This window comes from Aptenodytes patagonicus, chromosome 1, assembly GCF_965638725.1.
Source record: "Aptenodytes patagonicus chromosome 1, bAptPat1.pri.cur, whole genome shotgun sequence".
Taxonomy (NCBI): domain Eukaryota; kingdom Metazoa; phylum Chordata; class Aves; order Sphenisciformes; family Spheniscidae; genus Aptenodytes; species Aptenodytes patagonicus.
This window is the reverse complement of record NC_134949.1, coordinates 22,230,101-22,245,688: the sequence shown is the minus strand read 5'-3', so window position 1 is coordinate 22,245,688 and position 15,588 is coordinate 22,230,101. Positions and strand designations below refer to the sequence as shown.

At 41.2% G+C, this 15,588-nt stretch overlaps 1 protein-coding gene across 2 annotated transcripts in view; it reads right to left on the bottom strand.

Annotated features, from left to right (window-relative positions):
- MOV10L1 (Mov10 like RNA helicase 1) overlaps positions 1 to 11,051 on the bottom strand; it is a 40,564-nt gene extending 29,513 nt beyond the window's left edge. For both annotated transcript variants that reach the window (XM_076328631.1, XM_076328632.1), the window contains exons 1-2: positions 10,964 to 11,051; positions 6,822 to 7,006 (exon numbers count right to left, since the gene is read on the bottom strand). In XM_076328631.1, coding sequence (XP_076184746.1) covers positions 6,822 to 7,006; positions 10,964 to 11,051 — 273 coding nt within the window. The remainder of the gene's footprint in view (positions 1 to 6,821; positions 7,007 to 10,963) is intronic.
- Between the last annotated feature and the right edge of the window lie 4,537 nt (positions 11,052 to 15,588).

Below are 15,588 nucleotides of genomic sequence, written 5' to 3'. Positions count from 1 at the left end.
TACAATGATGAAATGCCCATGGACAACTTTTTCCATGAACTGTAGTGTAAGTGTACAAGTCAGATGATTAAATTAACAGCTTATTTCAGAAAGCCAAGTGTTTACAAATTCACAACCAGAATAAAGAAACTGAGTGGAAAACTAGAATAATGGAGATAAGGGAGTAACTAAACCAATCACAACTGGACAGAAAAAAAAATAGTTAGCTGTAGTGTTTTCACTTCTACATGGAGATTAGAAACTGAATAAAAAGTATTTTCTTAATGTATAGTGTGAAAAAAATAATACACTGACAAAAGACTCTATACAGTGCCATCTTTCTCTTACAGATCAGCATTCATGCACAGATGGAAAACAGTCCTCCTATAGCCACACTTTTCATAAATATTAAGACGACTTTTACACTTGTTAAATGCTATTACTACCTTTGTGTGGTGCACTTCTTGGAGGCACAATTTTCACAAAGAACACGTACATTACAAAGCAAGAAGAAACAGTTCGAACATTAACTGCTTTGTCTTGATCACATGGATCCTATTCCAGATGCTGAGTCATCATCCCAAAAGAAAAACTGGTGAGGGAAGTTACCTGAACTAGCCTGCAAGCTGGCTCCTCTTACAAAGGAGACTTGCTTAGCAAAAGAACTGGCACCAAATTCCACATGGAAGTGCTTGCTGAAACTTTACAGTGTTTACACACTTGTCTTTGGCTAGGACAAGGACACCTTCTATGCACCTGGTGGCATATATACCCATTGTGGAGCTAACAGCTGGACTGGTGATCTTATCCCAGCACACTCCACTGCAGTGACCATTATACTGTTCACTTCAAACACTATACTGTTTACACAAGTGAAATGTAACCCCAACAACAGGTGTACTAGTCTAGACTAGACTAATTGCTAATCTAAATCATTTTATTTCAGAAAGTTGACATAATACACTGTGACATAAAAAGCCAGTTAAGGGAAGTGATTATCCCCCTCTATTCAGCACTCTTAAGACAACATCTATAATACCGTGTGCAGTTTTGGCCTCCACAGTACAGGAAAGACATCAATCAACTGGATGAGTTCAGTGTAGGGCCACTTTGGTGGTTGGGTGCTGGAGCAGTTGCCCTGGGAGGGGAAGCTGAGAGAGATGGGCTTGTCCAGCCTGGCTTCAAGTAGACCTAACAGCAGCCCCCTACTACCTAACGGGAGGTCATCAGGAACATCAACAAGAACTCTTCAGGTTGGATAAAATGAAAAACTTTTTCACCATGAGGAGAGTTAAGCATTGGAGGAAGTTGCCCAGAGAAGCTGTGCAGTCTCTCTCCGTCCTTTTGAGGTTTTCATGACCTGACTGGATAAAGCCCTGTGTCACCTGGATCTGACTACAAGCTGACCCTGCTTTGAGCAGGAGGTTGGACTAGAGACCTCCTTAAGTCTGGTCCAATTTGAACTACACTATGATCCTAATTCCTATATGATTTATTTTGTTGAACATAATAAATATTACCATTTAAGACTAATAAATAGCCTGTCTACTTCTACTCCAGAGTTTGCAAACATTACAGTTAAACTATACATAACTATATTTTTTAGTCAATATTGTTATATTGCATTAAAAGAACTATTATTACATGGTATTCCTTTTAATGACATCAAAACTCACTGTAAAAAAAAATAAAATCTATGTTTTGCTCCAGTCTGACAGACATATCTTCACATTCACCAAGAACATTTGTGAATATCAAACTTTCTCCTAAGTGATTTGTATGGCTTTACATGGATAGAATCTGAATAAGCAATTGCACTGTTCCACAGAAGACTAGAAAATTTACATTTAATGTAAGCTACATATGGAGTTATACTTGAAAGTAATTTGTAGACCTAACAAAATGCTTTCAACACATGAAAACACCTTAAACCTCCCAACATACATTTTCTTTTGATATTTCTCCACTTAATTTTCCTCTACCTAAACTATAAAGTTGCTCCTCATACTAGCTCAAAACAGCCTTCCTGCTACCACTTGTAGTAGCCTGGTAGAGCCTGCAACAGAACCTCTAATCATTTAGTGCAGTTTAATTAGACTTGACCTCAAATAAACTGAAATCCAGACTTCTGAGCTAGGATCTTTCCAGAACACAAGGCAAGTAGCTCCAAACAGCAGTTGGAACAGTACACTGAGCAGAGGGCCACCCAAGGCTGACCACACTCTTCCTTAAAGTAGATAACAAAAACACCACTGACACCACAGAAGTTTAAACTGCACCTTCCAGATTCTCCCCAAAACTGCCTGTTGGCAGTGCTCAGGCTGTAGAGCTTGCACTAATTTCTGAAATTAGAGGAGTATCTTTTAGGTCACTTAAAAAACAAAGTTAAGTGGTAATACCTCAGTTTTTTGGAAGGAGATAGTATTGGTGCCCAAGCATAATTTTGTATAATATTTAGTGATTATGCTTGTCAGGAAGCTAAATTTTTTCCTCTGCCTAGGGGATTAAAAAGACAGTTACTACCTTCCCTCTGCCCAAAAAAAAGACTACGATTGAAATTTGTTGGCTGTTCTGAGCAAACTCTCAGGGTATTTCAAGTTTGTGCCACTACGTGGAAAGTAATTCAAGATTTATCAGAGTACACAATGAGTTTAGTTTTTTATCCAAGTACTTAGAACAGACCCTTTGGAGAAGGGAGACTAGTGCTGTTCTTCTGAAATTAGCTATTTTACATCAGTAACAGACAAAATCTTGGGACCAAAAGTGGGAACCCTGGACTCCTCATATAGGAAGACCATTACAGTCATGGTTATTCTTGCTCAACGGTAACTTTGATGCTTCCCCCCCCCCAGTCTTTGAAAAGAGCAGTTATACCATTTTCCTTTTTATTTGCAAGAGCTCACAGATTACTGTATACTTTGAAGAAATGAGCTTTGTCTCTGTGCTTATTGAATCAAGTCTGCCCTTGGACTTTAACTTTCTATAGAGTCCAGTCAGCTTTAGGCATAAGCTCGGCTTTAAGCTACTCACCCAGTCAGAAACTACATTGCCAGAAAAGCTCTTCTGAGACGCCTGCAGGACTTACCACTCATCACAAACAGGAACAAGATAAATCATTATGTTTATCCCTAGTACTTTTGCAAAGGCCATTATTAGCACATACAGCAAAACATCCCACAACTGCTAAAATATCCTAGTTGTTTTGGAGATCCTTCTATAGTTTCTCAGTTACCAGGTTTATGTATTTTGGAGTGATGACAATATTTCAACAGTACTGTGAAAGCTGTCAGTCAGAAGGAAAACAAGGAAGGAGAAAGAACGTTTAAACTAATTTATTTTTTGACTGTGAGTACTATTTTACCAACCAGCACTGAAATTGTTTGCTGGACTTAAAATATTTAGTTTTCATGTAAGAAAGTCATTCCACTTAAAAAAAAAAAAAAGAAGAGACATAAGGTTATCTTATAAGACGCTAGGTTTTTGATAGTACTAGAGCTGGTAATATTTTAGAAACGACTTCTCTTTCACTTTCCTTCTATGTTTCATTTTAGATCATACAATAAAACTCTCTCCCCACTAATATGCTTTCTTCAGTTTTATTTAATCAATGAAGCTGCATTGGTTTCAAAATTAAATAGATTTGCTAAGAAAAACTACCCTCAAAATTTTGTATGTAACTGGAGTTCATTTTATGACTTAGTGTTGCTCTCATATAGTTCTAATCTTTAATATGAAAGATCTTACTTACTTTAGCCTTCAGGACTTGTTCTTGTTGCTATTTTGAGTTAAAGGAAGGACAAAACAGAAAAATGGAAGCATGCAACATTTTAAATCTTCCTGAAATAAAGTACTAACAAACAGATGCTTAACAAACCCAGATTAAAAAAAAACATCCAGTTGATTATTAACTGCCAACATCTCAGAAATAGTTTTCATGAGATCATTAGTTATTACCAAACTGGCAACAGAGCTTGAAAAAAGTCTGTACAAGTAACTCTACTGTATTTCCTCAGTAGTCTACAGATTTCATGGATATATAAAAATGCATCTAAACCCCCAAACATTGCACAGAGTAAAACGCAAATCAAGTTAGTCTTCCAGTATTTTTATTTTCTGTCTACTCCTACTTGAGAAGTTACATTTCTAGTCAACTTCATTTTATCAGACACAGTGCAGTTTCAGCCAATTCAACCATTAGAGGAAAAAAAATTCTCAGAGGTCTGCATTTATTTTAAGCTTAACTCCAGCCTCTAGGGAGGAGTTTATCACATGCCATTCTTTATTTCAGCCCGAAAACTTGTCTTCCCCATAAGCCTGGCGTACATCTCAGACTATTATCATGTTCAGGTGGAAAGCATATTTATCATTGACAAATAATGATTACAAAAAAGGCTTTCAGCAGGCATCTGGCACCTTTGAATTTGTTTCCTATTTATAGGTTAATTAGATAAAGATCTTTCCCTAAGATTAACAGCTATAGAGGCTGATAAAGTTAGAGCTTTGAATCCTAGAGAGATTTTTAAATTCAAGGCAAAAAAGGTGAGAAATATAATAAAACAAAGTAACTTTCTAGACTAATACCTGTACTAACACATGTTTACAGGAGGCAACCCTTTCTCACAGCAAAGACAAACCTTCACTTCTCCTTCAACCACATAGTCATACTCAAAGGAAGACCATTACAGTGAATGGAACTGTGTAGTATTAAACTGCTCACTCACAAAGCAGCCTATGATGGTATCTGGTCATTCTTTATAAGAGACTCTACTGGCCTTAAGTGCAGTTCTCCAAAACCTAAGTATCATCAACAGGCAGTGTTAAAATTTTTACTGTACTTCCAGTCATAGATGTGTACGTGAGCTTTATGTACATATAACACATGCCCTCCACAATATGCATCCTTTCCTCAATTTTAATTAGATGTTTTATGCAGCAATGACATTCCAGCAGTTACATGTCCTGCACATCACAGATACATTGTAGAGGCCTCTGCACATGTACATGACCCCCTGAATTTCCAAGTGTTCAGTAGTTTATTGAGTTAGCCTGACCTTCAGACACCTGGAAAATTAAAACAGATGGGTCAAATCCTCAGATTTGGAGCGGGATAGGGAGTGAGGAAGAGAGTACACCATACAACCTTGCTTTCCATAGACATGTCAATGCCTCCGCTAATATTCAGGGCCTTACTTAAAAGCCATGAAGCTCTCTTCCAAAAGAGTGCACAGAAAAATCCAGCGGAGCTTCAGGTACTCAAGTTTATCATTAAGAGAAGAGCCATGTCTAACAGAAGAGAAATATAAATAAGGAGTAATCCCATGATGACAGATTAAAGTATTTTTAAAGGTATGTCTCTACTTACCATTAGTATGAACAGTTTCAGGATTGGTCAACAGACTAATTCTGAGAAGTGTACAGTACATTACTACAGAGATACTAGCAGTTTCAGTTACAAACTGTAATTCACTCTAATACATGCCACTTGGTACCAACAGAATTACTGAATGTGTCAAAATAGTACAAACTCACTTCCATATGACAGCTGGTTATGTCTGGACACTGCTGACAACTGACCAAAATGTCTCTGAAGTACCAAAATCAGGATGGTGCATAAAAGAAAAGCATGAGGAATCAGAAACACTATATGTTAATCAATGCAGGATTTTGACCTCCTTTCTCCAATTTATGTATCATTTGCTAATTTAACACAGTTATGACAAATTCTTCAATCTGGTAATTTACACTCTTATTAAACCTGCATATCAGGACTTTACTGATAAGATTACTAGACACATTAGAATACTTCGGCTAATCATTACTTTCTTATTATCTGAAACATGATCCCTGAAGCCACTATGTTTGTTGATTACATTCTTTATCAGCTCATGCTGTCTATAAGATGCTTAATTATAAAACATCCATTTACTAGAAAACTCAAGTTAACTTTTAAACTAGTTACACTGTGATATGCTCTGTACAAGCAGTTTAAGCTTTGGCTCAGACTTTTGGTCAGGGTGAGTTTACTAGATGAAGTACACTAGTCTAGTGCCGTACTTAAAGCATAATGCAGCCAAGCCAAGCAGATACAAGCCAAGAAGATGGGTTCTGTACCACCCAGTTATCAACTGCTTCTGCACTGCTGTCAGTCTTTGAAGCACCAGTCATATTTACATAATATCTAAATGGAGAAGGGCCACTTGATTCAGCTTCTCAGCTGGATTATCACAGGCACCTGAGAGTTGAGCCTATATGATGAAAAAAATTACAGTCGTTTAAAGTTGTGACAATGTATAATCAAGCTTGAAGTAGGTTCACAAATGAAGTGTTAAGCAAGAAAGGTACCGAAATCTCCATTTTTATAACTCTCCATGACATTAAGTTGCTGATTTTTTACAACAGGAAGTTTTGAAATTTATGTTCTTATTCAATTCTGTGCAAAAAGAGTAAATTTGCAGCCCCGTTTTTATTTTCTTATCCATTCATATAACAATAACATAAAATTGACTTTGAAGCTCAAATTAATATACAGAGAATTGAACTAGGTATGATTAAACAAATACTGATGCAATTATCTCATCCAATAGCTTCACATTCACTACATTTAGACCTATATGCAGAGAATCAGTATTAAAGGATCAACATTTTAAAGGAGATAGAATAAAATAATAATAAAAAACCAAAACAACAATAAAAAACCAAAACAACTTATCCCCACTAGGTGAAGGACTGGCAGTTTCTCCTATTTTGTAGAATTCGGGAGGCTAAAGCTAAAGTAACTTCCAAAAGAAAATCTCAAGGGTTTTACAGAGAAAGTGCGACTACTATTTATCTTCACCTCTTACCCTGATGGCCTTCAAGCCACCTGATGTTTTATCCTCTTCAACAGTGGCAGTAACTTCCTGTCCAACAGTCAGCAGCATACTTTTTGTAACAGCATCCTTTGTGAAGATTATTATGTCATCTATCATCCCATAATCATGGCAAAATCTTGTCACTACTCCTTGTACAGTTTTTAATTCTTTATCACCTGCATCCAGAGGAAAAGTGTTGACATAAAAACAAATCACTTGTTTACAGAACTATAAAACAAGTAATGAATGCTACTAAAAGTGCTATCCCTTCTATCAAAAAGTCATTCTCTTGTTCAACTAAAAATACCAACAGTTGCCAACTAATTAATTTCACATTTAAGTCTTGAAGTCTTATGGCAAGTTATGGTTTCAACCAATTAAGAAAGCTAGTTAAATACAAACTACATCGTAAGAACAACATTCTTTAAGCTGCATGAAAAAAAATCTTAGAGTATCTCAAGTTGGAAGAGACCCATAAGGATCGAGTCCAATTTCCTGCTCCTCCCAGGACTGCCTAAGACTAAACCGTATGACTAAGAGCGTCATCCAGATGCTCCTTGAACCCTTGGCTTGGTGTGGTGACCACTTCCCTGGGCAGCCTGTTCCAGTGACCAACCATCCACTCAGTGAAGAGCCTTTTCTTAATGTCCAGTCTGAACTTCCCCTGACACAGCTTCATTCCATTTCCTCATGTCCTATTGCTGGTCACCAGAGAGGGGAGATCAGCACCTCCCCCTCCACTGCCCCCCTTCAGTAGACTGCCATGAGGTCACCCCTCAGCCTTCTCTTCTCCAAGGTGAAGAAGCCAAGTGACCTCAGCCGCTCCTCCCTCGAGACCTTTACCATCTTGGTCGCCCTCCTCTGGACACACTCTAATAGTTTGATGTCCTTCTTATACTGAGGCACCCAAAACTGCACACAATACTCGAGGTGGGGCTGCACCAGTGCAGTGTAGAGTGGGACAATCACATCCCTCAACTGGCTCGCTGTGCTGTGCTTGATGCACCCCAGAACATGGTTGCCCTTTTTTGCTGCTGGGCACACTGTTGACTTATATTCAACTTGCCACCAACCCAAACTCCCAGGTCTCTTTCCACAGGGCTGCTCTCCAGCCTCTTGTCCCCTAATTTGTATGTATAACCATAGAATCATTTAGATTGCAAAAGACCTTTAAGATCATCAAGTCCAACCATGAACCTAACACTGCCAAGTCCCACTAAACCATGTCCCTAAGTGCCGCATCTACTCGTCTTTTAAATACTTCCAGGGATGGGGACTCAACCACTTCCCTGGGCAGCCTCTTCCAATGTTTAACCACTCTTTCAGTAAAGAAATTTTTCCTCACGTCCAATCTAAACCTCCCCTGGTGCAACTTGAGGCCATTTCCCCTCGTCCTATCACTTGTTACTTGGGAGAAGAGACCGACACCCACCTCGCTACAACCTCCTTTCAGGTAGTTGTAGAGAGCGATGAGGTCTCCCCTCAGCCTCCTTTTCTCCAGGCTAAACAACCCCAGTTCCCTCAGCCGCTCCGCATAAGACTTGTTCTCCAGACCCCTCACCAGCCTCGTTGCCCTTCTCTGGACACACTCCAGCACCTCAACGTCCTTCTTGTAGTGAGGGGCCCAAAACTGAACACAGTATTCGAGCCTGTGTGGCCTCACCAGTGCCGAGTACAGGGGCACGATCACTTCCCTGCTCCTGCTGGCCACACTGTTTCTGATACAGGCCAGGATGCCATTGGCCTTCTTGGCCACCTGGGCACACTGCCAGCTCATATTCAGCCGGCTGTCGACCAGCACCCCCAGCTCCTTTTCTGCTGAGCAGCTTTCCAGCCACTCTTCCCCAAGCCTGTAGCGTTGCATGGGGTTGTTGTGGCCCAAGTGCAGGACCCGGCACTTGGCCTTGTTGAACCTCATACAGTTGGCCTGGGCCCATCGATCCAGCCTGTCCAGGTCCCTCTGCAGAGCCTTCCTACCCTCGAGCAGATCAACACTCCCGCCCAACTTGGTGTCATCTGCAAACTTACTGAGGGGGCACTCGATCCCCTCATCCAGATCATTGATAAAGATATTGAACAAGACTGGCCCCAAAACTGAGCCCTGAGGAACACCGCTCGTGACCGGCCACCAACTGCATTTAACTCCATTCATCACAACTCTTTGGTCCCAGCCATCCAGCCAGTTTTTTACCCAGCAAAGAGTGTGCCTGTCCAAGCCATGAGCAGCCGGTTTCTCCAGGAGAACGCTGTGGGAAACAATGTCAAAGGCTTTACTAAAGTCTAGGTAGACAACATCCACAGCCTTTCCCTCATCCACTAAGCAGGTCACCTTGTCACAGAAGGAGATCAGGTTAGTCAAGCAGGACCTGCCTTCCATAAACCCATGCTGACTGGGCCTGATCACCTGGTTGTCCTGTACGTGCTGTGTGATGGCACTCAAGATGATCTGCTCCATAACCTTCCCCAGCATCAAGGTCAGGCTGACAGGCCTGTAGTTCCCCAGATCCTCCTTCCAGCCCTTCTTGTAGATGGGTGACACATTTGCTAGCCTCCAGTCAACTGGGACCTCCCCGGTTAGCCAGGACTGCTGATAAATGATTGGAAGTGGCTTGGAGAGCACTTCCGCCAGCTCCCTCAGTACCCTTGGGTGGATCCCATCTGGTCCCACAGACTTGTGTGTGTCTAAGTGGTGGAGCAGGTCGCTAACCATTTTCCCTTGGATCATGGGGGCTTCATTCTGCTCCCCATCCCTGTCTTCCTGCTCAGCAGGCTGGGTACCCTGAGAACAACTGGTCTTACTATTCAAGACTGAGGCAAAGAAGGCATTAAGTACCTTGGCCTCTTCCTCATACTTTGTCACTATGTTTTCTCCTGCATCCAATAAAGGATGGAGATTCTCCTTAGCCCTCCTTTTGTTGCTGATGTATTTATCGAAACCTTTTTTATTGTCTTTTACAGTAGTAGCAAGATTAATTTCTAGTCGGGCTTTGGCCCTTCTAATTTTCTCCCTGAATAACCTCACAACATCCTTGTAGCCCTCCTGAGTTGCCTGCCCCTTCTTCCAAAGGTCATAAACTCTCTTTTTTTTTCCTGAGTTCCAGCCAAAGCTCTCTGTTCAGCCAGGCCAGGATTACCCCATTTCAAGTGCAGGATCGTGAACCTGAATATATATATATATAATATATATATATTCAAATACCTTGAAAAACTTGAGATAAAAAAATACCTGCAAGCTAAACAGCTTTGCCCAAAAACTCTGGGCCAACAACTATTTTCACTCAAGATTTTCCATAGCAAAAGAAAGTTCTCAGCATTGTTTGCATGAGGAATCCAACACATTTAAGATTTCTATTTTTCCTGAAAAAGCAGGAAAAGTAAACAAGTTACACAAATTAATTTTTCATATTTGTTTGTATGATATTATAGTTAATACAATTCTGAACTGAGATGTGGTGCTGTTACTCTGGAGACCTAGGAGCTTCAAGTCTTTTGGATTAGAAGTAGTATCTACTTACATATCACAAACCTTCACTCAACAGCACTGCACTACAACATCAGACTTAAAGATGGACTGAAGTATGCCAGTTTAGATTTCTAACATTATTAGCTACACTCACAATTAAGACTATTAATACAGTAAGTAATCTTTTTTGCTTTCTGTATTCATAAATATGAAAAAGCACTTTTTGCTACATTGACTAATGCTACTAGAAGTATCTTAAATATTCACCATCTTGGAGCCTCAAAACATCAAAGCTACACTATCATCTCCATTCTACAGCCCAAGAAAGGCAAATAAGGTTTATTTATTAGGACAGTAGTACAAGGGAAAGCCCAAAGCATCATCACCCACCACCACAACACATCTCTTACACCTCACTCCATACTCTTAAGCAGCAACAGTAACCTGTCCTACTCAGGAAACATAGCAAAAACGCACTGCTAGGAACGGTCCCACATGCTCTGTAGTCAAAAAGCTGTCTCCTTTTCCTGATTTCCTTTCTTAAGGAAACAGGTCTTCACTCAGCCCCAGTCACGCGGGGACAAGACCACCAACACCCTCAAGGCTCTGAAGCTGCACTCAGGGCCTGCATCTGGCACCACAAACCCACAACAGGCCCAGGAACTCCTACCTGAGGCCGTCCATCTCTCATCTTCTCCTTCCTCGTTACCTGCACGTCTCCAGAAGTAGGAGAGCACCTTAGAAAAGAGGCCGAGCATCCCCGACACCCCACAACAAACACCTCCCTGCCAGGCGCCCCCTCAGCGCCTGCTCCTATAGCCGCCCTTCAAGCCCCCACGACGCCGCCGGCCAATCACGCTGCTCGCTCCTGGTCACGTGAAAGAGCCCACGCCGCGTGCCATGGGGCGGCGGAGGGGAGGTGTAACAGGCTGATGCGGCCTTTCCTGCTGGGGGCGCGCGGCCTGGAGGGCGGGGCGGGGCGAGTGGCTTCGCCACTGCGCTGTGGGGAGCCGCGCTGCAGCCCGCGCGCCTCGAGCGTGAAGTCATGCGACATCACGTGACGTCGAGCGGTGGCAGCCCACTCCCCTCGCCTTCGGCTACCTCGCGCCTTCTCGCAGGGGTGGCGCGCGCGAGCTGAGGTGCCGCCTGCCCGCCCCCCCCGGCGTGAGGGGGCCGTTTTCCCGCCGGCCCGCTCCGCCGTGAGGAGACGGCCCTCTGAGGCGCCTTTGCCCCCCGCTCCAAGGGGACGATGTCTGCGGAGCCGGGGAGGGGCGGGGTGTTGTGGCGGGCGCGCTGGCTCCTCGCCGCAGGCGGCGCAGGGGGAGGCACGGACCCCTCTCCTGGTCGGGCCGAGTGGTGGGAGCGTTGGCAGAAAGGAGGGTGAGAGGACCTCCTTCAGTAGGATTTCAGGGCGGCAGGGGTTGAGGAGACATTAAAGATGGTATCATGCGTGGTTACCACAAAAAGCTTAAAGCAGAGGGGTGTGCACAGCCTGTTTGTTGCTGGTGATGCTGTGTGGAATTGCAGTGATACTGTATGACACATTTTCTGAGTTTTTCTGAGTCCTGAGAAGGCAAAACCCACAGGCAAGCTGCCATCTCACCTGGCTGAGGGCTCTCAGTGTGCTTGTGTGGCGCTGGGAGTAAGTCTGATGTGGAGTCTGTCCGATGTAAAATGGAGTACATGGGAGAGTATGCACGTGCAAATGGCATATTGTTGAACTGCTATAATCTCAGTAGCAGCCAGTTTCAAAATGATAGAATAAGCTCTAGAACATTATATACTTGGTTAACAGAAAAAATAGTATTTTTGTCTTAATATCATTAGCGTAGGAGCTGCTGGGGCTCTAGAGGAAATAAAATTTCACTGACTTGCTTATCATTTCCATAGTTGATATTTTTACCAATTCTCTTCATGCAATGCACTTTAGGTATCTTGTATAAACCCCCTTTAAATTTTGTTCATCAAATAGTGTTTCACAAAGCATAGTTTTTGAGTTGATGAGCTCAGCATCCCAGTAATTTCAATGGGAACTGCAGCATAAGAGTTACAGGAGGTGGTTTCAGGAAGCTGGGCAGAGCAGTGTATACTTCTATGGGAAACTACTTTATGGCTGTTTGTTGCAGAAAGGCAGCATAGTCTGTGATTAGATTCTGAGACTAGACTAGCAGTTGTCTCTGGCAACCTTTTATTTTCTACTCATATGGTTAGCTCAGCATTATTTAGGCAAAGAAGGGCTAGGAGTGCATTGCAGATTGTTTAACACTTTTTATAGAGTTCTATACCGTTCCCAGACCGGAAGACATTTTGGTTGCCAGCAATTACACGCAGGTTCCAGTATCTTGCTCTGAAGTAACTGAGGTGATGCTACTGAGAGGAGAAATGTGTATGAGTGTCTGTAGTCAGTGATCTTTTTAGAAAAGCGCTTAGGGAATGACAGCCTCCACTTTTAGATACATTGATTTAAAGCATTTTAACTACCATTTTCTTTCACTAAGATTCCTGTGGAGTGCAGGTAGAGGAATGTTGGTTGGCAAAACTGTGACAGGTGAAGGAATTGTTTTTTGTGGAGGAGGGGAGTAATTATACATGCATAAATTCCTGTCTGAAGATCCTGTAGTTTATAACAGCCTTCCCAGGCTGTGCTGGTCAGGAATCTTACTGCAAGACAATGACCTAGGCAGAAAAGACCAGTATGCAATCTGGATGTCCTTTAAAATGCTAATATGATGTGTTTATGAAATCCATAAAACTAGAAGTATTTTGTATTTTAATAGCTTATGATGGATAGTATATATACTGATTGAATGTGTTTAAACTTTCCAGATGATGATTCATGTGAAGGACTAAACCTGAAGAAGTTTATATTATACTAGGGAAGCAAGACATCCCTTTGAAGCTATTTGGCCTACATTTTGCTCTTGGTCCAGTACATGCTCCAAGACATGAGCTGGGAAACAAGGATTGAGGAATCAGCTCCAGAGAAACAAAATACTTCAAAGAGCTGATTTTAACAGAGCTGAAAATATTGAACAAGGAATACAGGTAATGAGCTAAAATAGTTCAGTGCTAGGGAAACTGGTCCAGGACAGAATGCTTTTTTATTAATAACTGGTACAAAAGTAGGACTATGACAAGTTTATGTACCTTTTTATCATATTGTCCCTTGGCAGATCAGTTATAATTGTCAATCTGTTTTTTATCTTTTGTGGTTACTCTGGGGGATGCTGGCATGACACAGCCCTGGCAAATGACCTAGTATGCTATAGCTGCTTCAGGCAGTCTGAACTTGTTCAGTGGTCATTTCAGTGGTGGAAGTAAGTAGTTCTTCATAGCCTCTCATGATTTGATTGTCATCCCTTGACATCTTTTGGCCTAACTTAGAATAAAAATACTTAATTTGTAAATCCTTTTCAGAAGCCTGTAGTGTTCTGTTGGCATTGTTATATTTCCTGCACTCTTTGAGTAGGTTTCCTATGCACTCTTTAGAATTAGGAGGAATCTCTTTGTACAGCACCTTCGTACCTTACCTACCATTATAAGGTCTTGGCCTGTGACTTGGGCTCTGGCTACCAGAACTTGCCTTGTGGTTGTGTATACACAAAAAGGACCCAAGACTTTTTGTGGAATCGGGAACGTGAAATGAAGGGAACCTAAAATAAGGGTCCCAGAAAATTTTTAGAGTAGAAACTGAACTGTAAAGTTTGTTTTTTGTTGATGCTGATGCCAAATGCAGAGGATACAGTAATTCTGTGGTGTTCCTCTGTGCAAAAAGGAAAATGGCAAATACTGGGGAGTGCACAGGAAATGGGGCAGAAGGAATTTCATCATAACCAGAGAAAACGGTGGTGCCACGCTTGAGAGAGGGAGCTTTCGGGTACAATACTGGCTGAAACACTTGGAACTGTGAACAAAACTTTCTAGGGTTTGAGTCCTGCTCTGTTCAGTGGTGCAGGACTTTATAAATTCTTTTTATTCAAAGAGATTAGATCAAGTAAATACCTGAATATCTCACCAATTTTGTGTAAAAAATAAGTTGATCTCCCTAAATTGGTCAAAAGGGATAAAATATGATCCTGTTTTATATCTATGGTAATTTGTGTTAGAGCAAACCAGTACCTAGCATTCATTGAAAAAGATGTGAAGTAAGGATTACCCATTTTCCATTAAACCATAGTCTTTGAAAAGTTACAGATAATGGAAATACTTGCATAGTGTTTCTTCCGTGAACAGAGGAACAGAAGGGCTTAATTACTTAAGACAGTTTTGCTTGGCTACACAGTCTCTTTTTTCCCCCCTTTTTAACACGGTTTACAGCTGTGTCTAGTGCTGCATATTCTGTATTAATTTCCATGTTTCAGTCTATTAAAACAACTGTAACATTTTAATATTCTTTCAGTATTGGCTGACATTATGAGAAGAGCAAAATCTACAGTCTATACAGATTGAGAAGTAGTGCTTCTAAAGTTTTTCTAGCATACTTTAAAGGTGATGCCCTTCAGAGTACTGAAGATTTAATTGTGTCTTGGTTACAAGAGTGTTTAAAGTTTAGACAAAAGACCCTGTCATTGCTGTAGCTGTCAAGGTGCCAACATCTTCAAGATAAAAACATTCTTTTTTTTTTTTTCCCTTCATTGCCTAATAAGCAGGAGGAGTGGATCTAATGTACGCTGGCTATTGCATGTCACTGCTGCCTGCTAGATTTAAAATACATTGTTTAGTCATCATGGTGTTCTGTAGGTATGAATGTCAGCATGACTGAAGTGTGCAGGGTTTATCTGAACACTCTGGAAAACTAGGGTTAGTAGAAAAAGATAAGAATTCTACAGTGAAGATAATATTCTTGATAGATTTCTAACCAACTTTCTAACCTCCCAACTTGTTGGGATACTTGAATACTTGAATTTTTATCTGTAGTTTATTCTAGGAGAATACTGCATTGTAAGTAGCTTTTTCTCTTTTGAAACAAGAACTAGATTGTTGAATATTGTTATCACTGGCTATTATAATAACTAAAACTGGTAAACTATGAGGAAGGTTTTATTAAGAGGCCAAGTAAGGGGTAGTACTCAAATAAAAAAGAGACTTGAAACTTTTTTTATTTGTTGGTCTGATTTGGAAGCAGCCCTATGAGAATGTAGTACAGTCATTTTCTAGTGTGTTCTGTTAATTAAAATTCAGGAGGCATTTTCCTGTTCCCTGGCTTAACTGAAGTTTTTGCTGTGCTTTTGTTCCATATCTGAATAGATGTTGTTGAAAGCCAAAGTGTAAGGGAGAACTTTTCAAAGACGGCAT